The 22,073-nt window shown below is 48.5% G+C and overlaps 2 protein-coding genes across 2 annotated transcripts in view; both read left to right on the forward strand.

The window, feature by feature from the left end:
* LOC111160511 (nucleoporin 133) overlaps window positions 1-3,789 on the forward strand; it is a 70,185-nt gene extending 66,396 nt beyond the window's left edge. Inside the window, exon 26 of the mRNA XM_022523659.1 lies at window positions 1,887-3,789. Within this exon, the coding sequence (XP_022379367.1) occupies window positions 1,887-2,023 (137 nt within the window). The 3' untranslated portion in view covers window positions 2,024-3,789. The remainder of the gene's footprint in view (window positions 1-1,886) is intronic.
* A 5,708-nt stretch (window positions 3,790-9,497) lies between these two features.
* On the forward strand, window positions 9,498-12,346 carry LOC111160482 (actin, alpha 1, skeletal muscle). Its single transcript, XM_022523621.1, has 7 exons — window positions 9,498-9,598; window positions 10,452-10,592; window positions 10,700-11,024; window positions 11,128-11,289; window positions 11,385-11,576; window positions 11,680-11,861; window positions 11,944-12,346. Exons 2-7 carry the CDS (start codon window positions 10,464-10,466, stop codon window positions 12,085-12,087), a joined length of 1,134 nt encoding a protein of 377 aa, XP_022379329.1. The 5' UTR covers window positions 9,498-9,598; window positions 10,452-10,463; the 3' UTR covers window positions 12,088-12,346.
* Window positions 12,347-22,073: the final 9,727 nt, after the last annotated feature.

Raw genomic sequence — 22,073 nt, forward strand, 5'->3', positions numbered from 1 at the left:
AAGATGAGCAAATAACACAAAGGTTAACTAAGCCTTTTTGTTGTCACAAAATAAATAAAAAATTAAAAATGAAATAATGAAGGGGTATAACAGAAGAACCTGATTTGTTTGAAAGTATTTGAAATACCTGAAATTCAGAAAGAGCTAAAATGCTCCTCTAAGACTTTATCTTTTCTGTATTTGGAAATGAAATAACTGGGTATGGTTGATTTCTCTGTACTACTGGAGAGATTTTCTATGAGCCTAATAGATTATTAGAAAGCATTTGGACCCAAATCCAGTGCTTTCCTTGAAGATTGTTCTCATAAAAGTGCGACAGAATTAAATTGTGGCTATTTAATGTTTAGTGCTATTTAGGGGTGACTTTGCTGTTTTTATTATTCTTAAATTATAAATCATAGATGAACAATAGGAATGAAAAGTTGTGATTTTACAGGAAGAATTATTAAATTATGACCAAAGAACAAAAGCAAGTAGAAACTATTAGAAAAATGAACATATATATATAAGGAAAAGGTATATATACTTATAACAAGAAGTTAAAGACATTTATTTTTGGAACCTTTTTAATAATACAGCTACTATGTATGATAGTGAATATTTTTAAAGGAGGACAGAGCCTGATGGTAGTGAGAAAAAGAAATCCATCAAATATTAGTTCTTTTTTTTTTTTTTTTAAGATTTATTTATTTATTTATTTGACAGGCAGAGATCACAAGTAGGCAGAGAGAGAGGAAGGGAAGCAGGCTCCCTGCTGAGCAGAGAGCCAGATGTGGGGCTCCATCCCAAGACCCTGGGATCATGACCTGAGCCGAAGGCAGAGGCTTTAACCCACTGAGCCACCCAGGCACCCCAAATATTAGTTCTAAACAGAGGGCATGCACAGTAAAAATAGAAGCCAAATAAGATGTTAAATTTTTTTAGAGAATTGATCTTTTAAAATCAATATATTTTCAGAAGTGTAATGTTGTTTGACAGATAAAAACTCCTTATTGAAAGTGTTTTAATTGTAGTAACTGATCTATAAATATTTCAAATTTAGCCTCAAAACATTTATTAACCCAGTTTTTAATTATATAATAATTAAGTACAAAAAATAGTACTAGACACTTTGAGAGTATTGGGAAAAAAGCCTCAGTATTTGATTTTGAGAACCTTATGCTAATATGACAAATTATAAAATATTGTATTATTAATTGAAAATTTTTTTCCCATTTTCTTTATCAAATGAGAAAATTGTACAAACCTTTTTGTAACTATACAAATCCTAATTCCAACAGTTCCAATTCATCAGTGCTCATTGGCTTTCCAGCTTTACAGAGGTCTAATGAATAAATAATTCTTCACCTATCTCATTTCAGACTATAATATATTTTGAGACACTGGATCTAGCTTTCATAATACTACACTACTAAATTATTTCCCTGTATGTAATCGGATATATATTTAATATATATAATTGTTGAAGTACTTGAATATATAATTAGATATTATATATTTGTTTGAAATTAATATATAATAGTTGGAATATGTAATTGTTTGAAATACTTGTTTTCAGGTGATTATTAATTAAAAACTTCCACATTGAAGAAATGACTTAAGCTGTGTAGAAAATGAAAGTATTTCAAGTCTTACTAAAAACTTTGATCAGATTGGTGTTTTGATCACTAGGGGGAAAAATACTCCAGCAGCCTCCTCAAAGTAAGAATGTCATGCCGTAGACCTACAAGCATGTTTGACAGTGGAAGGAATTTAGAGCAGAGTATTTCCCAATAGTGGAGTGACATTATATTTTAAATAGAAGCACAGGTGTTATCATTAATCATCTTCACTCATTTGGGAGCTTTATGAAAATTAAAAAGGACTTTCTGTGTTTGTGTTTATAGGCATTCAGCTCAGTGAGTACCTTCCAGAGGTGAGAGACCTCCTGCAGGCAGACCAGCTCGGAAGCCTGAAGTCTAATCCTTACTTTGAGTTCGTTTTGAAAGCAAACTATGAATATTACGTTATGGGGCAAATGTAACTTTTTCTAAAAATGGTCACTGTTCCTGAAAATGTGTGGAAGCATGTCCTTATAAAAATCTTAGGCCTTAAACATCTAAAAATTTGTACAGTTTTATAACACATATTGCTAAATTTTGTATACTTTATTTGAAAGCTGCTACAAAACAGCTGTAAGGCTGACTGTAGTTTTGGTTTTTTTGTTACAAGATCTTTTCTCTCCTCTTTTTCCATCTAAGATGTAGCACTTGTTATTTCCGTGCTTGCTACCCTTCCTTTCTCCTATCTGCTGGGGGTTCTGGGATTCTTACTCTGGTTCTGCCTGCTTATATGCACAGAGCACTTCTCGGCCTCAGTTTCTGTAACTCTAAACATGACCAGAGTGCACGGATTGTCTCTGAAATGGCTGTGACTCTGCACTGAAGAGATCTGGAGTATTGATATCTGTTTTGATTGGGGCTAGTGGGCAATATGTAGTAAGGTAGATGTCAGATTTGCTGACTTGGTGTAGGACTAAAAGACTAAACAAGGAGTAATTCATGTGAGCTTGAGAACGGATTAGTTCATTGGGAAAATGTTAAATATTTCTACATAAATAATTGAGTATTAATGAGAGGAACAAGACCCTTAAGTGTTTTCTAGCCTATCTATAAGTTACCAATAAGTTTATAGTATTAGTGTTAGTTACAGTCTTCCAGTATGTAGATTCCATTAGCTTCGTGTATTTTCAAGGTGATTTGCACTGAATTCCAGCTTTACCACAGTCTAACGAATGTAAAGCATGTGTTATGCTAGAAGCCATTATAGGTTTTCTTAATATGGCATCTGATCTCCTGAAAAGTAGTGATTCCCAAAGCTTCATTGTTCTGACCAGTGTCATCACTCAGTTTTTAATCAGCTTTAAATAAAGACTAGAGATTGGATAGGGAGGTGCTGGCATATTCAGATTCTGGCCCAGTTGAATGCTCACTAAAGAACTTGCTCCGACAGCTGAAAAGGTCAGAAGTTAAATATGGTGAAGAGAGGCCGGTTCCTGGTTTCACGAAGTACAGCCGTCTGTGTCCTCTTCCTTCCAGCTTCACATGCAGCCTTTGAACACATTGTCAAGGAGAGGTTAATGGAGCTCATTACATTAATAACCAGAGGAAAGACACTAGCAGCCTTGTCTTCTTTTTGCAGCTTGTATGCGGGGACAGCATCAGGGTCCAGGTTAGGAACCTAATGAAGGGTGTTAAGGGAAGTTAGGAAGAACTTGTCAGATGGCAGGTAAGAAATTGCTAAAATTCTCTTCTTACAGGACAAGGCTTTGGTTTTCTATTGACATTAGCAATTCTTAGCTGTATGATCCTTGTACGTAATAATGTACTATGGGGACACAGCATTGTGCCCCCTTCAACGTGCTGCCACAAATCTAATAATACCTAGTGTGATAGGAAGGCCAGTCTGAGAGTCACCCTGGCCCCGTCGATGGCATGATTTTGCATTACTGCTGTCACGTTGTAATGCAAAGTCGTCTTATTTTGAGGGAGGGGAAGGCTCATTCTTCTAGCTCTGTCTTGTCGTCAGTAGCCTAGCACTGAAATGGTTGGATTTTTTTAAATTAGTAATAGTAAAATTAAGGCCTAAGATTTTGAATAATTTTTCTAAATTAAAATTTTACAACATAGTCTTTCCCAAAGAATTGATTTTTATATAAATTGAGTAATGAATAAAGACACAAAAAGTGAGCATGTTTTCTAAGGAAAGAGAAACTTTACTGACTTGGGAAAGTTGTTTTTTTTTTTTTTTCCACTTCTGTCTTTGCTTTTCTCAAAGTCACAGCTTGCAGCCTTGACTAAATGAAACGATAACATGTTTTTGAAAGTGAGCAGCCAGCTTTGTGTACTGGTATGTTTTAAAGTTTTATGAATATGAAGTGCCTGGGTAGCTTAGTCTGTTAAATGTCTGCCTTTGGCTCAGGTCATGATCTCACGTCATGGGATTGAGTCCTGCATAGGGCTCTCTGCTCATTGGGGAGCCTGCTTCTCCCTCTCCCTCTGCCTCTCCCCCTGCTTGTGCTCTCTCTTTCTCTCAAATGAATTAAAAAAAAAAAATCATGAATGTGTCAAAAATGAAGGCAGAACTGGAGATACGTGTAAGAGACTTGCTGAAACCCCAGTGAAGTAAAAGACTACTGATACCCTCCAATGTAAGGATTTCGTTTTTGAAGAAAACTTCAAAACTGGATTGTTTCTTTTACTTTGGGGTTTGAATCAGAATCCTGAAGTGTATCACCCACCAGGCACACGAGGCCACATTTCTCCTTTGAGGCCGACTGCTTTCTCTAGGAACAGGAATGGAAGGAAAGCCACACCATAATGTCATCAGACTCACTTCTTAATCTGTTGTAATCCAGCGTACTTGCACATGTTGAGGCTGATAACTACAGAAATATTAACGTGGTCCCACCTGTGTATTCCTGGACCTTTAATTTGGAGAATGGCTGAAGAGAAAATAGTATTTCTATGCAAAATCCCCTCATTAAATACCAAAATACAATTTAAAAAATAGTTTTGTATAATCCTAACAATTTTTTAAAAGATTTTTATTTGAGAGAGAGTGTGATGAGGGGGAAGAGCAGAGGGACAAGCAGACTCCCCACTGAGCAGGGAGCCCAACACACACACACGGCTCAGTCCCAGGCCCCTGAGATCATGATCTGAGCTGAAGGCAGATGCTTTACTGACTGAGCCACCCAGGTGCCCTCATTAATTCTTAAAAAACACAAGCAAAACTGACGAAAATGTAAAACCTATTTTTTGAAAAAATATATGTGGGGGGGGGCGCCTGGGTGGCTCAGTGGGTTAAAGCCTCTGCCTTCGGCTCGGGTCATGATCTCAGGGTCCTGGGATGGAGCCCCGCATCGGGCTCTCTGCTCAGCAGGGAGCCTGCTCCCCCCCCCCCCCGCCGCCCCCCTGCCTACTTGTGATCTCTCTGTCACATAAATGAATAAAATCTTTAAAAAAAAAAAAAAGTATATGGAATCCCACCAGCCAGAAATAGTTTCACTTACCAGTCTGAACTGGCTGGCTCAGTTGGAAGAGCAGGCAACTCTCGATCTCAGAGTCGTGAGTTCAAGCCCCATGTTGGGTGTAGAGATTACTTAAATGAACTTTTAAAAAAGTGAAATGTATTTTGGACAGTTTGGCACTGAGCATTCTATGTATTCCATAACCTAGTGTATACTGTGACCATCTCCTTAATCCAGTGTTTCCCAGCCTTTTTCCCACTGTCATTCCTGAGGACTCTTCTTAGACAGTTTTGTCCTAATCACTCTACCCCCATACTCCCCACCAGGAAAGTTTAATACTACAGATATACTGTCTATTTTTTTATGTGCTGTGCCTCTGGAGGCCACAAATCATTGTAATATCTAAGATATTTTTCACACCCCCACAAAAAAATAATCCCCCCCCCTTCAAAAATGCATGTCTTCACAATTCTTCAAGATACAACTCAATGACTGCAGGACACTTTACCACATGGCTGTGCCATGCTTTATTTAACGTTTCTCTGCCTTCTAGCGATCTGAACACGTGGGTTAATGGTTTTGGGTTGGGTTGGGTTTTTTTACTTTACTTCTGCTGTTTTAGATAATACTAGAATAAATCTTTGTGCCAAAATCTGTGTGTACCCCAAATTCCTGTAAAATTACATGACTCTTCCTACTCAGTTGGTGATGATGTTGACATGTTTAGCAAACAGTTCTAATAATGTCGAATGTCCTTTGCTCCCCTCTTCTACCACCTCACCCCTCACCCCCTCCAAACACTCGGAAAGATTCTGAGCTATTGAGTGTTTATGCCCCAGGCACTTACCTAGTTTTAATCTTCAAGTCAGTGTTAAGGAGTACATAGTATCATCAGTTGAGAATATGGAGTCTTTCTTGAAGTGAGCCTATGTGCTTTTAACAATATGAGAGCATATGAAGTGTTTTATGAATTCATATTTGAGATTTTTTTTGAGAGAGAGAGAGAACGGGACGGCGGGGAGCAGAGGGTAAGAAGAAGCAGACATATGACAGAAGGGGGGGAGGATACCCCTGGAAATACTTTACTGCAGAGTGCAAGCTTTTGACCCACTGATTATTCTGGATATTAGGAGGTGGTGGGATGAGGGGTGGAGCTGAGGGCTCCAGTGGAATCATTAGGTCAGTACAGATGGCCAAGGCAGAAGCCATGACTTCATTGCAGGATGTCTTCAGCCTCTCAGAAAAGAACCCTTGAAGAACTTTTATGTTTCCAGAACCAAACCAAGTGCTGGGGAGGATTAAAGGAAAGTAGAAAGCTGTCCCTGCCCTGCCCTGACTACTAGTAAGAGTCACCCAAGCCCCAGCTGTGGGACCTGGGAGTGGTCTAGCTCATTGAGCCTTGCTTTTCTGATTCTTAAAACTGAATGACTAAGGGCGCCTGGGTGGCTCAGTGGGTTAAAGCCTCTGCCTTCGGCTCAGGTCATGATCCCAGAGTCCTGGGATCAAGCCCCACAGGGGGCTCTCTGCTCAGCAGGGAGCCTGCTTCCTCCTCTCTCTCTGCCTGCTTCTCTGCCTACTTGTGATCTCTGTCTGTCAAATAAATAAATAAAATTTAAAAAAAAACTGAATGACTATTACCTATCTTATTTACCTCAGAATAGTTAGAAGCTTATATGCTTTTAACAATATGAAAGCATATAAAGTGTTTTACGAATTCATATTTGAGATTTTTTTGAGAGAGAGAATGGGGGGGTGGGGAGCAGAGGGAGAAGCAGACTCCCCACCCAGCAGGAAGCCTGTTGCGGGGCTCGATCCCAGGACCCCCAGACCACCCAGGCACCCCGAATTCATATTTGAAACAATAGGAAATGATAGAAGGCTTAGACCCAGCGAGAGAGTGGGACATACAGATTTGTGAGGTGCTCGGGGCGTAGGGCTGCAGAGGAGGGAGCTGTGAACCCACAGCTGAGTAGCAGCGTGGCCCTGTCAGGTGCCATGAGCTGGGCTGCACCTGAGACCTTAGAAGCAGGCGCTCTCTCTCAGGCATACCCTACATGGCTGAGCTTTACTTAGTTCTCAGACGGGTAGGCAGGCGGTCACCCGCTTATCGGGTGAGAGCGGAGCACTGGTGTGTTCCCCAAAAGTGTACATGTATGGAGACAGTTTTTCCACTCGCCCGTGACTCGCCCGTGAGGTCTAGTCCTAGGCCAATGAGAATTCAACAAGACCAGAATGGGACTGGGTGGCCCCACAGTGACCTGTCAGAGACTATTTAAACAGCTTCCCCCGGGGGCAGAAAGCAGATGTCTGGCCGGGTGTCCTCAGCACCAGCACCACCACCACCAGCACCCTACCCCCCTCACCCCCCCAGAAAGGTTTGCTGGACTCAGTCTCTTCCCTCCTGAGCGTTTTCTTCGTAGCTTTGTGTGCTCGAAGCTCATGGAAGAGAGAAGAACTGCACTGAGCACGAATTTCGGAAAATACAACTCCGCTCCCCTTTAAAATGCCAAGTTCTTAGATACTCCTATTTCAGGCCAAAATTTAAGCTTTTCCGTTTATATTGTACCTATAGTGCATTTGCCGGTTTATTTTTTTCTAGTGTCTTCACTACCCACTGACAGCAGGACCTGAGGTTTTCAAAATGACATGTAGTTCTGTCGCTCACTCATTCTCTAAGATAATGGAAAAAGCTAAATAGGAAACCGCAGTAGCTTTTAGCTGAACCTTGGCACCCACTGCGTAAGCCCCATCCTAACCAAACTATTGTTTAATTGACTGATGGTTTTAGGAAGAGCTGCCATGATGTGGCCTCCAGGGGAGGGTTACATGTGCTTTTCTGTCCCTCCCCCAGAGAAGCCACACCTGTCCCAGTTGCTGAGTTCCACTACCAAATGTGAATTGCAACTATTTCGGGAGCACTTAAGCACATCAGAAAAATGAACCATTCCATTCTTGCTTGTCCCATGTCACTGATGTATCCCCTCAAAGCATGCCACTGAGTTCATCACAGAAAATTGTGTCTCCCTGTGGCTTCCACAGCAGGCTTAGGACTGCGCTCCCACCCCACTCCACCCCACCCCCACCTCCCACCCCCCCACCCCCCGCCCCCCACCAAAAAAAGAGAAAATGTGAGACCAGCACCAACTGGATAACCTCCTCTGACACTCACTCCACCTTACCATAAGTAGATCCAAATCCTTCTAGAAAATTTGAAAGGCATATCCCCATATATCAGTGGTATAAATAGAACCTCTTCAGTGGCCTCTGGTAGATGGTGACTCTCCAAGGTGGACTGGGAGGCGGCAGGGCCTTGGCAAGGCATCATCCTCTAAATATAAAGATGAGTTTGTTCAGCCTCTGCAGAAGGAAAAATCGCTACCCATCCTAGAGTGCAATGTCCTTGTCCTTCTTACTGGGAGGGAGGTCGAGCAAGGTTTCACTTAGGGCGCTTCACCCATTCCACCACCAGGTCGTGCCTTGTGACCCTGGCCTTTCAGTTCCAGGACAGGGACACTCTTAGCCCCACCAAGGAGGTGGGGACTTGGGGGCTCAGCTCGGCCCACCCAACCTGGGGCAGGTTGGGGAGAAAGAGGAACCCCCCCAATTCCTTCGCCCCCCAGGTGTGCTGCACGTCACTGAGGAGAACAGCTCCGGGTGCCCTGGCTTTGTGCCCGGCCCTGCCAGAGCCGCCGACCCGGCCTGTCCCCGGGAGCCCTGCGCCGCCGCCTCCTCTTCCCCGCCTCTCCGTCCTCTCCTCCCGCCGCCAGTTGTCTGGGCCGCGACAGCTGCGCTGCCTCCCGCCGCCGGTGGCCCTCTCCGCGGTGGGGGCGGGGGCCGACCTGGGTCAGCCCTTGAATTGGGGCCTCAGGGGTAGAGGGGGAGAATATGAAGTTCACTGGCGGGGAGGGGCTCGGGGGTCTCCTTCCTTCCGTTCCTGGGACACTGGATGTGACTCCTGCCCCCATCCTCTCTGTCGCACCACTGAGACACGGCTCCCTCCTCCTTCTGGCCGCGTGTGGGGTTTTGCAGGTCTGAGTAAACCCAAAGAAGGGTTGAAATGTGGGAGGCACCCTCCGCAGCGCCCGTGCGAGCAGAGCGGACGGGGTGGAGAGGCCTTTCGGACAGGTGCAGCTCCGGGAGCGCAGGCGCACACACGCACCCACTGGCGCGCGCGGTGACCCTCGCCCCACCCCATCCCCTCCGGCGGGCAACTGGGCCGGGTCGCGGCGGGGGGGGCGGGGGCGGGTGGCCGACCGGCCGGGGAGACGCTCCATATACGGCCCGGCCCGCGTTACCTGGGCTTGGGCCAGGCCGCTCCTTCTTTGGTCAGCGCAGGGGACCCGGGCGGGGGCCCAGGCCGCGAGCCGGCTGGGGGAGGGGGCTCTAGTGCCCAACACCCAAATATGGCTCGAGAAGGGGAGCGACATTCCTGCGGGGCGGCGCGGGGGGGTGCGCCCGCGGGCTATATAAAACCTGAGCGCGAGGACCAGCGGCCACCGCAGCGGACAGCGCCGAGAGAAGCCTCGCTTCCCTCCCGCGGCGACCGGGGCCCGAGCCAGAGAGCAGCAGGTGTAGCCACCCGCCCAGGTAGGGCGGGAGTGGGGGAGGGGACGGGGACAGGAGAATAATAGGACAGGGGGACAAGGTGACAAGGCACCACTTAGGGGAGCCTGGAGAACTCCGAGGTAGAACCCAACCGACTCATCTGATCAGCCCCAAGGCCTACTTTACGCTCTTTATAGAGGAGACACAACGCATTCAGTTTTTGGAAATGTCTCCAAATTTATCCCTAGCCCCTTTGGGCTCCGCTACCTGGCGTTTAGTGTGTGCCAGGTGGATTAAAGCTTTTGCTTTAGTCGTCCCAAGGGCAATACCTCCCAACGAAGGCCTGAGCCAAAGAGCAGGAGGGGGCCCTATTCTCTGGGTTGGCCATCAGGCTTTTGAAAAGGTGCCTCTGTTCAGAGCCTGGAATGTCAGACGGGTCCGGAATGGGCCAGTCCGCCCTGGGTGGAGCACCAGAGCCCCTCCCACGGGCATGTCCTTGCTCCGGCACACCTGCCCAGCTAGCGGGTACCGCCGGCCTTAACCTTCCAGGTGAGGCCGCGGAGGCGCGGAGACGGTGGGCGCCCGCGTCTGACTCTTGCCGCGGGTAGCCTGCCGCGAAGGCAGGGAAGTCTTGGGGGACCCTGTGCTTGGATTCCCGGGGTGGAGAAATTCTCCGTGTGGGCGCGACGACCCTGTGCCCCTCTCCCCGTCGCATCGCAGCTCTGAGCCTGGGGAGAGAAGCCCGGGATGGGTCCCTTCGACTGCTCCCCTGGCCGGTTGTGCGCCGTTCCGGCTGGGGAGGCCCGTTGGTCCCTGGGAAGGGAGGGCTCTCGGGCCAGCGGGGCCTCCTGTGCTGACGCGCCGCGTGTCTCCACGGCCTTCCTATCCTTTGCAGAAACCAGACACCATGTGTGACGAAGACGAGACCACCGCCCTCGTGTGCGACAATGGCTCCGGCCTGGTGAAAGCCGGCTTCGCCGGCGACGACGCCCCTAGGGCCGTGTTCCCTTCCATCGTGGGCCGCCCTCGCCACCAGGTCAGGCTGCCGCTCGGCGGAGGGAGCCGGGCCGGGGACCTCCGTGGAGCCGGGCCCTGTGCCACTCTGAGCCGCGGTAACGTGGGCGTGGTGTCTCCGCTCCGCAGGGCGTCATGGTGGGTATGGGTCAGAAAGATTCCTATGTGGGCGACGAGGCTCAGAGCAAGAGAGGTATCCTGACCCTGAAGTACCCCATCGAGCACGGCATCATCACCAACTGGGACGACATGGAGAAGATCTGGCACCACACCTTCTACAACGAGCTCCGCGTGGCCCCTGAGGAGCACCCCACCCTGCTCACGGAGGCCCCCCTCAACCCCAAAGCCAACCGCGAGAAGATGACCCAGATCATGTTTGAGACCTTCAACGTGCCCGCCATGTACGTGGCCATCCAGGCCGTGCTGTCCCTCTACGCGTCCGGCCGTACCACCGGTGAGTGCGCGCGGCCCCGGCCCCCACCCCCCGCCCCCCGCCCGCGCCGGCCGAGGGGCTCGCGCTCACTGCCCGCCTTGTGCCCGCCTTGCCCCCCGCGCAGGCATCGTGCTCGACTCTGGCGACGGCGTCACCCACAACGTGCCCATCTATGAGGGCTACGCTCTGCCGCATGCCATCATGCGCCTGGACCTGGCCGGCCGCGACCTCACTGACTACCTGATGAAGATCCTCACTGAGCGTGGCTACTCCTTCGTGACCACAGGTGCGCGGCGCTCAGGGCACCTGGGGCGGGCGGGGTGGCGCTCGGGCCCCGGGGCCCTGCGCTGAGGGCTCCTCTCCTGCCGCTGCCCCCCACAGCTGAGCGCGAGATCGTGCGCGACATCAAGGAGAAGCTGTGCTACGTGGCCCTGGACTTCGAGAACGAGATGGCGACGGCCGCCTCCTCCTCCTCCCTGGAGAAGAGCTACGAGCTGCCCGATGGGCAGGTCATCACCATCGGGAACGAGCGCTTCCGCTGCCCGGAGACGCTCTTCCAGCCCTCCTTCATCGGTGAGTCCCGCTCGCCGGCCTCCGCGGGAGTCCCGGGCCCCGCCCGCGCCCCCGTCTCCGGGTCGCGCCCCGCCGGCTCACGCTCCTCTCTGCGGGCCCCCAGGCATGGAGTCGGCGGGCATCCATGAGACCACCTACAACAGCATCATGAAGTGCGACATCGACATCAGGAAGGACCTGTACGCCAACAACGTCATGTCGGGGGGCACCACCATGTACCCCGGTATCGCTGACCGCATGCAGAAGGAGATCACGGCGCTGGCCCCCAGCACCATGAAGATCAAGGTGGGAGGCGGCCCGCGCCCCCTGCCCACGCTTGGGCTCAGGGCTGCGGGCGTCACCCCCTGACGCGCTCCCTGTCTTACAGATCATCGCCCCGCCTGAGCGCAAGTACTCGGTGTGGATCGGCGGCTCCATCCTGGCCTCGCTGTCCACCTTCCAGCAGATGTGGATCACCAAGCAGGAGTACGACGAGGCCGGGCCCTCCATCGTCCACCGCAAATGCTTCTAGACCCCATTCCACCAACAGCGCTCGAATTCTCCTCAGGACGACAAATCTCAGGTTGCAGGTGGCTGACCTCGAGTCACCGCGCAGCGACTTCGTCTTTAACAACCAACTGCAGTTGCTGCCGCTGCAACGCGACACAGTGTTTATAACGTGTACATACATTAACTTATTTACCTCATTTTGTTATTTTTAAAACAAAGCCCTGTGGAAGGAAATGGAAAACTTGAAGCATTAAACTCAGCCATTCTGTCTGTTGCGTAAAGTTGTTCGTTGTGTTTATTTGCCATGGGAGGGAAGTGGCGGGGGACGGGGAAGGGAAAGAGGCCCCCCATCTTCCCGTGTCACAAGTGTCGCTTTTCACAATCCTCCCAGTGAGTGCGCTCCTTGCCACACCATTAGTTAAGTCTAACCCCTCTGGATCAGGACAATTTCCAAACTGGCAGGCCCATTAAAGGCCCGACCTGGCCCCCTGGTGTGTGTTGAGGACCCTCCCCCTCTGCAGGGCGCTGCCCTGAGCGGCGGGCTCTGGGTGGGCCGCGGGCGGGTGGCTCTGGCCCGCCCCAGGCTTCGGGCGCTGTCCACGGTGCTGGCGCGTGCGAGCCGCTCCGCCTACGGCGCTGGGCGTTCCCTTAAAGGAAACCGGCGTCCCCTCCCGAATCTCGAGACCTAACTGAAGGGGTTGTGTTCTGCATTTAATGAGCCGGTTTTCGTTTGTAAGTGAAGACAGTCTTGCAGACCGGGGAGTCCTTTGCTTCATGCCAAGGTGATGGTGGTATAAAAGTCAGGGTGGGATGGGGAGGAGCCACGCCCTGAGGTGGGCGGAGGGTGAGGAAGGGGCGAACAAGCGGTCCAGCAAGGACAGTACACGCTGGGCATACACGGACCCCGAGGGCAGCCCAGCAAGGAGGGGTCTGCAGGGAGTGGAGCTGAGACTGGCCGTGGAAGAGAGGGGTAAACAAGGGAGGAGGACCACCACCCTCTCCTTCCCGCCACCGGCCATTCTAAAGGCACAAAATACACTAATGGGGGTGCAATTTCTTTGGGAGAGCACAGTACCTACTTGTTTAAAAACCAGCTTAATGTTTTCTAGTGGAGGTTACCAAGGACAGTGGTACCTAAATAAAATAGATTCTGACTCAAAGAAGGTAGTAAAGTTTTTTGGAAAACAAATTTGTAAGTAGAATTAACAATATGCAGTGTTATAAGCCACATAGCCATAGGTTTATTCATTCTCACCTTTTATGGCCTATTGAAATGTTTCTGAAGTCTTTGAGGACTCTAAGGTGGGAATTCTGCCAAACCCAGATATCAAGAAAATCAGTAATCCAGTAGAATTTAAAATTTTAATAAAACAAGTCTATGATGCTGCATATTATTGCCCCACAAAGGGTGGATAAACGTTAAAAATGGGCTAAGTTCTAGTCTCTTGGAGGAATCTAGGTTTTACTGATAATGACAGGTATGCATACGCATAGCTGAGCAAACCAAACCCACGTACACACAGACTGAATAATTCATGTAGCCAGCAGCCCAGAAAAATGTCAGACTTACACCAGTTAGTTGCCATATTAAGCGTTTTTAAACCAAAACCCAAAATCACTTAATTAAGATTTCAGTAAGGTATGTAAGGAGATAATGACCCATTTCTCCTGTGATCATAATCATTGCATGACTCATGGTCATTTAGAACTCGCAGAAATTTTCAATATAATCTGGTAGCCTTTCCTGCTGCATTACCTTTGATACTGCTCTTCTACAGAAAAAAAAATGTGCAAATATTGTTAATTGTGTGGTTTCACTGGGAATGTGCCATGTCTGAAAATTATCTTCCTTACTGAGACTTCCCTAAAAACAACAACACATCACACATTTTATGAGTGTTCTGTTAGCTTTCCTGCTTTCCTGTTAGGTTACAATGGTAGATATTTGGTGAATTGTATTTCCTATATTGGTCCTGAAGGAGGATGTTGGCTGTGGTGTAGTAAATAATGAAACTTTTGAAAATGTGTATCTAGAGCATATACAAATGTTTGTGTTGGGCGCGGGGGGAAATACTGAGTCCAATAGCTGTAAGAGTGTTTGTAGTAATAAGAATCAAGAAGTCCCTGTGTGGAGTGAATAATGTCACATCTTCTCCCCCCCAACTGAACAGCCATTTCAGAGAATCAGTTTTTGGAACAGTGAGAGAATTGAAAACAACAAAAAACTTCCCGCATTCACTGCTTATGGTGTTTCCTTAGACTTGGCAGTGGGACTTATCAGGGATCTTATTTCCTTCTCACAAGAGCTTGTGAAGTTGCCACTAATTTGTTTTCACTAAATCTATATTACCAGTGTTCAATTGAAGAAAGAAGGAATAGAGAAGAACATGAGAAGAGAGAATGTGCCAGGATTAAAAAGGTTGAAGGTTAAGTGGCAGAAAGGAAAGGATCCAAGACCACAGTACACCCTAGGCTCTGTCATTTAAACCTTTGGAAGTTTGAATTGGACCATGGAATATCAGGGTCCTTCCCAGCTGCATCTGTCCCCTGACCTATTACCCCAGATGTGGTAGAACCCACAAAAGGTAAATGAAATATTTTGCTGCCCACCTACCATGTGCAAGAGGTACAGAGAGGGCTGAGATATGGTCCCATCCTTAAGAGTTTGGTGCCACGATCCCCAATATCACTGGACACTCATGCCTTGACTTTGATTACTGCAAAGCCTATGGGAACTCCTGGATGCAGGGCCCTCTCTGCACCATGAACCCTCAGATGCTGTGGACACAGTGGATGTTTTGTAGCCTGTTCAGCCACTTGCCACTGTAAGGCTGGCTTCCCTCCCATTGTTTTCTGACAAGGCTGTATGGGTTCCGAATATTGGTTCTCATGGGGAAATACAACCTTCATTGTGCTCAAGAGGGTCTGCCCTGCCTCTGGTGTTGGGGACCACCTCTTACCGGGTAGTGCCTCAGCCGCAAGGACAGGAGGTGGAAATGGGCTCATCCCACGGATCAGTGCTGCCATGTGGGCATTTATGTGGTCAGCTTACCTACCTGGCTGCCTCCTTCTCCTCTTTGTCTCATTTCTGTCACTTTTGTTTCCTTTCTGCCCTGTACTGTCCTTTGGAAGGCATCAATTTCAGCACTGTTGATATGTCATCATTCTTTTGAGTAATTACCATAAGCCGATGATACATTCCTCAACTGCAGCTCTCAGAAAGAAGCAGAGAACATCTGGCCTTGATGGCACTCGGTTTGGGTAGGCATCACGGTAGGAACACAGGACTCTGGGCCACCTGTTTCCTTGTCACCCACAACCAGAGCCAGCTCCCAAGCCACCAAGGGCTAAACCACTTCCAAAGGTGGTTTAGGAAGGCAAAGGCAGCTGGAAGCTAGTCAGATGTGAATGAGGAACATGCGGGGGCTTCACAAGGGTGGTCCTGTCACATAGGAAGCTGGAGGACCTGTCTCTGGATGTAGGAGCCCCGAGCCCTCTGATTGGCTCTGTCCCTTTTATCAGTTTCTAAATGGCTTCTCCCAATAATGAAGTTTCTGAGGGTGATATGTGAGTGAGTAAAAGGCAGATTGCAGAAGGTGCTAAGATGACCTTGGTGGTACTCATATGTGTCGATGATATCAGGATTGCCTTTTGTATGATAATGATTGGTGATTCCTAAATCTCATCAGTGTGCAGAGCTGCTGGCTACCAGAGCTGGCCTTGGGAATGGCAGATTCTCTACATCATGGGCCAAGGGGCAGCCATAACACTCTTGGATCCTTATCTTTCCACATCTTGACTTATTTCCTTCATGGCACCTATACTAGGATCCTGTGGTTGCTGTAACATATTGCCGCAAAATAGGTGCTAAGGTGCTAAAAAGTTAACAGGAGTTAACTTTTTCACAGTTCCGAAGGCTACAAGTTCAAGATCAAGGTGGTGGTGGGATTGGTATGTTTTGAGGCCTCTCTCCTCAGCTTATAGATGGCCATCTTCTCCCTGTGTCTTCACTTCATATTCTCCCTTTCCATGTCTGGGTCCAAATTTCCTCCTTACGTGATATACCTAGTGTAGTCAATCTCATAGAGGAAGAAAGTAAGAGACTGGTTGCCAGAGGCTGGGAGGAGGAATAGAGAGGAGTTAGTATTTAATGGGCACAGAGTTCTGGAGCTGGATGGTGGCGACAGTTGCATGATAAAATGAATGAACTTAATGCCACAGAACAGATGGTTAGAATTACAAATTTTACGTTAGGTATATTTTACCACAATTTTAAGAAAAGGTAAGCACACGAAAAAGTGCTCAATATTTTTAGTCGTTAGAGACAGATGAAATAAAAAAAAAACAGATGCTACTATATACTTACTATAACAGCTAAAATTAAAAAGATTGACAATCCCAGATGTTGATAAGCGTGTGAAGAAACTAGAATTTTCATACTCTGAGTGGGAATGCAAAATGGTACCATCTCTTTGGAAAACATTTGGAAGTTTCTTATAAAACTAAACATACACCTGCTCTAATACCTGATAATTCTATTGCTAGGAATTTAGCCACAATGATTAAAAACATATATTCACCAAAGGACTTGTACAAGTATGCTAATAGCAGCTTTATTCATAATAGTAAAAATTAGAGACAGCTGGGTGCCTGGGTGGCTCAGTGGGTTAGGCCTCTGACTCTTGACCTCAGCCCAAGTCTTGATTTCAGGGTCGTGAGTTCAAGCCTCAAGTTGGGCCTCATGCTGGGCATGGAGCTTACTTAAAAAAAGAAAAAGAAAACCAGAAACAACTGGAAATAGCTCAGGTATTCATCATAGAAAAACAAACTGTGTGTAGTCATATAATGGACGGCTATTCAGCAATAGAAAGGAAAAAACTTTAGGTACACACAACATGAATGTATCTCAAAAACATGCTGGGTGAAAAAAAATGTACACAGAAGCCTATATATGTAATATTCCATTTATAGATATTAGAGAGCAAGCAAAACTAGTCTGTGATATAGAAAAAACCAGAACAATGGCTGTCTCTGGGGAGTGGGGTAGAGATTTGAGAACTTTCTGGGGTGATGGAAATGTTCTGTATTCTGATAAATGTAAATTGTGTCAAACAGATCAAGTTCAGTGAGCATACAATTAAGATCTGTGTGTTTCATTCAATGTACACTTTAATCAAAAGAAAAAATGGCAAGCCATAATAGAATATCAGAAGTTTTTTTTTAAAGTAATATCTATGCCCAACACAGGGCTGAGACTCATGACGCTGAGATCAAGAGTCCCATGCTAGGTCACCTGGGTGTGCAGTTGGTTAAGTGACTGACTCTTGATTTTGGTTCAGGTTGTGATATCAGGATTGAGATCTCAGGGTCATGAGATCGAGTCCTTTGTCAGGCTCCATGCTCAGTGTGGAGTCTGTTTGACAGTGTCTCTGCCCGTCCCTTCTGTGCATTTGCCTTCTCTCTCTCTGAAATAAATGAATGAATCTTGTAGGGGCAGGGGGGAGTCACATGCTCTACTGACTGAACCAGTCAGGTGCCCCAGAATATCATATATGTTCTACACTAAAAAATTTTCAACACTTTTCATTTTAGGGGGTTTATCTGAATTGCATAGTGGGTAGTTCCTCTAATTGATCATCCAATCTACTAATTCTTCCTTTTACTTAATCTATCATTAAGCTCTTTTGTAGACTTTTAAGTTTCTGTTATTAATTTTTTCCCTTATGGAAATTTTTGTATATTCTGTTTTGTTCTTTTCCAAATCAACAAGATCAAGTTTTTATACTTTCTGTTTCCAATGGATATTTGTTAGCTTTTCTCTTACTTCCTTAATAAAGCATCCAAAGGTATTGTGGTTTTTTAAAAAAGATTTTATTTATTTAAGAGAGAGTGAGAGAGAGAGGAGTACAAGCAGTGGGGAGGGGCAGAGAGAGAGAGAGAGGGAGAAACAGGCTCCCTGAGGAGAAGGGAGCCTGACCTGGGGCTTGCTCCCAGGATCCCAGGATCAGGACCTGAGCAGAAGGCAGACACTTAGACGCCCCTGCATCCAAAGGTTTTTTTGGGGTGTGTGTGTGTGTGTGTGTGTGTGTGTGTTAAACAATGTGGACGTAATAATCCCAGAAACTGGAGTCTTGGAGTCTGTTTCCGTTACCTGTTGTTCAGGTTCTTATTGATACCGCCTTGTTTCCATGTGTTTCCTTGTTGACGGTGTTATGTTCACTGTCCTTGAAGAATGCTTGTAGACTTGGAAACCTAGAATACAGGTGCCTCTCTTCAGAAAGGATCTGCATTTGCTTCCGCCAGGGATCTCCTAGGATACAGCTCTTCTGAAATGATGATAAAAGTCACCGCCTGGTGGTCCCAGGTGATACAAATCGGGACCACAGATACACGTGAGGACTCAGCTGTGTTCAGTTTCTCGGGAACCCGCCCCCTTGCCAACACGCCACCACGTGCTCGGTGTCAAGGCGACTTACCTTTCAGAAGCTGGCGAGGCCGTATGCGGTGGGGTTTACTTCTGGTTCACACCTTCCCTCGTCTCCTGTGGGGTAGCCCTTCAGCTTCATGGAGGAAGGCCCCAAGCTTTACAAAGCTGTTAAACCTCCAGTGCCAGGTAAGTTAGATAAGCAAACGCTCTCAGAGCGAGAGCTGCTCCCAGAATTGCCACACTTCTGGCTTTCCTCAGATTTTGGCCTAATTCCCTAGTATCTTGTCAACTCTTCAGTGCCTGCTAAGATTTTTAAAATTCTTTATCTGGCTTTTTTAAAAAGTCGTTTGCAATGGGTGTGTTGATTCTGAGAATTTAGCCTGCCATATTCTCTAAAAATGGAACTCCACGGCTCTTCCTTCTCAGGCTTGGCTTTGGCCACTGATGGAAAACGGCACAAATCTCATAGGCAGGCTTCAGGAATTTTGCCCCCAATTCTGCTGCCTTATTTTAAAGCTGTTGTTTTTTCTCTGGGTCTAAAATGCTCTGGGTCTGGAATATTCCCCAGGCTGACGGGGTACCAGCTAGGAGGCCGGGGCGCCTGGAGCCCTCGCGGTCCAATGCTAACGTGCCATGTGTCAACAGGGATCAGTTGAAGCACAAAAAAAAAAAAATGAAGGGCAAAAGAGACAAAGGGCCTGGGTCAAAGTCAACTCAACAGCTGCTGCAAGTGGGTTGAAAGGTGATTTTTTTCTGCCTTTTTTATACTTCAATATCTGTTCCAACTCTATTTTTCTTCAAGAAATGTGTATTATGTTACTATTAAAAATAGTCAAGTGAAAAATGGGGGAAAAAAAGAAAAAAAAAAAAACAGAAGAGAAGAGCTCCAGAAGTCCTGATGGAAACAGCAGCGGGAATGAGTTTGGGCAGATGCGCTCGCAAGCCAGCTCCTGAGACAGAGGGAAGAGCTTCGGGCAGGGGATCCGACGACGACCACTGTGTCATGTGTGATCCCCAGGTGGCACCCCTGAAAGGAGCTCCACTCGCTCCTTTCTTTTCTCTGCTCTGAGCTCCAGAGCAGTCCTGGGCGAACTTGGCGGAGACTGTTTTCTGGTCCCGGCTCCTTATCTAGTTGGAGGGGGAGGAGACGCCCATGGCCACGGGCCCCTCACTTCGCTGCCGGCGTACGATTCTGCCCCAGTCACACATGGGAAAGGAGAGGCTGTTCTGAATGACTCGGGAGCCGGACGAGCTGGTGAGCTGGGAGAAGGCAGAGTGTCTCCAACGCCCAGCTTCCCTGCAAATTCCTCAGAGCGCCGTCTCACACTTGGCCCTTCCTAAGCCAGAGTGCTCCAAATCCACCCCCAACATATAGTTGTGAAGATCTCTCCTACTCTAGGCACCGAGAGGCACGCTAGAGAATCACTTGACTGTATTTGAACTTCTTCAGGAAATGCTTAAAAGGGGGGCCTCGTGTGCTCCACATCTATCTCTGGCAGGTTCTCTGGAACCTGGGTTTTCCTCTGCTTCCTGTCTCAGACTTTCAGGGCCCAGAGCTGAGCAGGCTGGTGGAGGGCTGGGCCACAGGGGTAGACCAGGCCCCAGGCAGGCCCTGCGCTCTGACCGCCAGGGACACTGAGGCTGAACCCGCCCGCTCGAGTGCCAGGAACCTGAAAGCCAAGGTCTCGGCCCCTCTGAGACTGAAGGGGCTTCACCCGGAAAAACACACCCAGGCCCCGGGCTCAGGGTGGGTGCTGTTCTCCCTGAGGGCTCTCCCTCTTCCTTCCCTGCCCCCTGGGCGACTCCTTCCGCACCCTCACCCCGGCCCTGTGCTGAGCGGCTGTACTTTTTCCAAAGGACAATCTGGACGCTGTGAGGCAAACAGATTTGTTCCAGGCCACGGGAGAATACAGGGTCATGGTTCACAGCCATGGGAGTATCCTTTTCCTCCACCCAGCTTCCTGGTTGTTTAAGGACACAGGCATGGGGGCTGTCCTTTAACTCTGAGAAGTCAAGACATCCAAACTCTGGTCCTGACTGTTCTTCTGCTCATTTTCTAAAAGGATCCAGAACTCTGGGACTCCCCTGTTGCCTGCTGATTGCACACCCACTTGTCAGCAGTTAACTTGCTGATTTATTCAACATACATTTACTGAGCACTTACTATGCGCCCGGCCCTGTGCCAGGAGGTAAGGTGGTGAGCCAAAGGCTCAGGGTCTCAGCCCTCAGGGGGCTCACAGTATCAGGGGGAGGGGGATGCAGAAGGGGCCACACCAGGCTTGAGCAGACCCTCCATTGCAGAGGATCTATTTTTTCTTTAATCCAAGAGTGATGGAAACCTATTGAATCATTTTAGACAGAAGGAGAGACAGAGCGAACCTGGCATCACCAGACGCAGGAGGAAAGACTCCACGCCATGACAGCTCTCGGGCCTCTGACTCAGCCTCTGATTCACATTAGGATGCTCGCTGAAACCGGGGAGCTAGTGAGCTGTGGCGGGAGTGGGACATGCTGTGGTGGGTGTGGGACACGGGGCAGACTGGCACCTGGAGAAGGAGCTGCAGGAGGGGAGGGAGGAACGGACCTGGTGCCAGAGATGTGGCCTGGGCCCTGAGACGGGAGTGTCTGGGCCTCTAGGATATGGATGCAGCCTGGGCCCTGAGATGGGGGTGGGGCCTGGGCCTCTAGGATGGGGTATGGCCTGGGCTACAACCTTTCCATTTCCTGTCAGTCTGCTCCCACCTTGGAGCTGTCAGGGAGGATCATCGGAACGGGAGGGTTCTCCTTAGAAGATCCAGGAAGTCCACAGGAGAATGAGAGTTTGTGCTATTTTGGCGTTTCCTCCCATCTCAGGCACGAATGCAGGGGAATCTTAAACAGTAAATGAGCCTTGGGGGAACCTGCCTCAAATAGCACTGCTTTATACCGTGCTGCTCTGAGGACCTGTGCTCCTGGTGCTGGGAAGGGGCGGAGAGAAGGGAGGAGGGAAGGGCGGGGGGAGGGGGAGGAGCAAGGTAGGAACAGGGGAGGGGGGAAGAGGAGGAGAGGAAGGAAGAAGCTGGGGAAAGAGGAGAGGGGAGGGGGCAGGGGGGGAGGGGGGGGGGGGGGGGGAGAGGTGGTGAAGGGAGAGGACGTGGAGGGGAGGCCCGCAGCTGTCCGGCCCCCCGCCAACCGCCTGCCACACGGTGAGTCACCGTGCCAGCTCCCAGCGCCTGCCTCTATTTTTATATCGGAGCCTGTTCATATCTGACTCGTTAAATAAGTCTCGCAGCTGGTGAGGGGGATCTGGTGGCTGAGCATGAGGCCGAGGGGATCGCTGGGCGTCTGAGCAGGAATTATAAAGCGATCCCTGCCTCTTACCAGGAGATCTTCGCCTTTTCAATAAGCAGGCGCCGGAGCCCTGGCTGCCCCAGGAGGGGAGGCTCGCCAGGCCTCAGGCAGCCACGCCGCTAATGATCTCGGGACCCAGCGGAGGCCACCCGAACTGCGGCCTGGGCTTTGGCACCAGGGGGTGGTGGCAGCTGCGGGAGGGGCTTGGGAAGCTGTGCTCAAAGGCACTTGATGGTGACAGCCGGCCGAAT

The sequence above is a fragment of the Enhydra lutris genome, unplaced genomic scaffold (assembly GCF_002288905.1).
Source record: "Enhydra lutris kenyoni isolate GAN:26980312 unplaced genomic scaffold, ASM228890v2 scaffoldscaffold76, whole genome shotgun sequence".
NCBI lineage: Eukaryota > Metazoa > Chordata > Mammalia > Carnivora > Mustelidae > Enhydra > Enhydra lutris.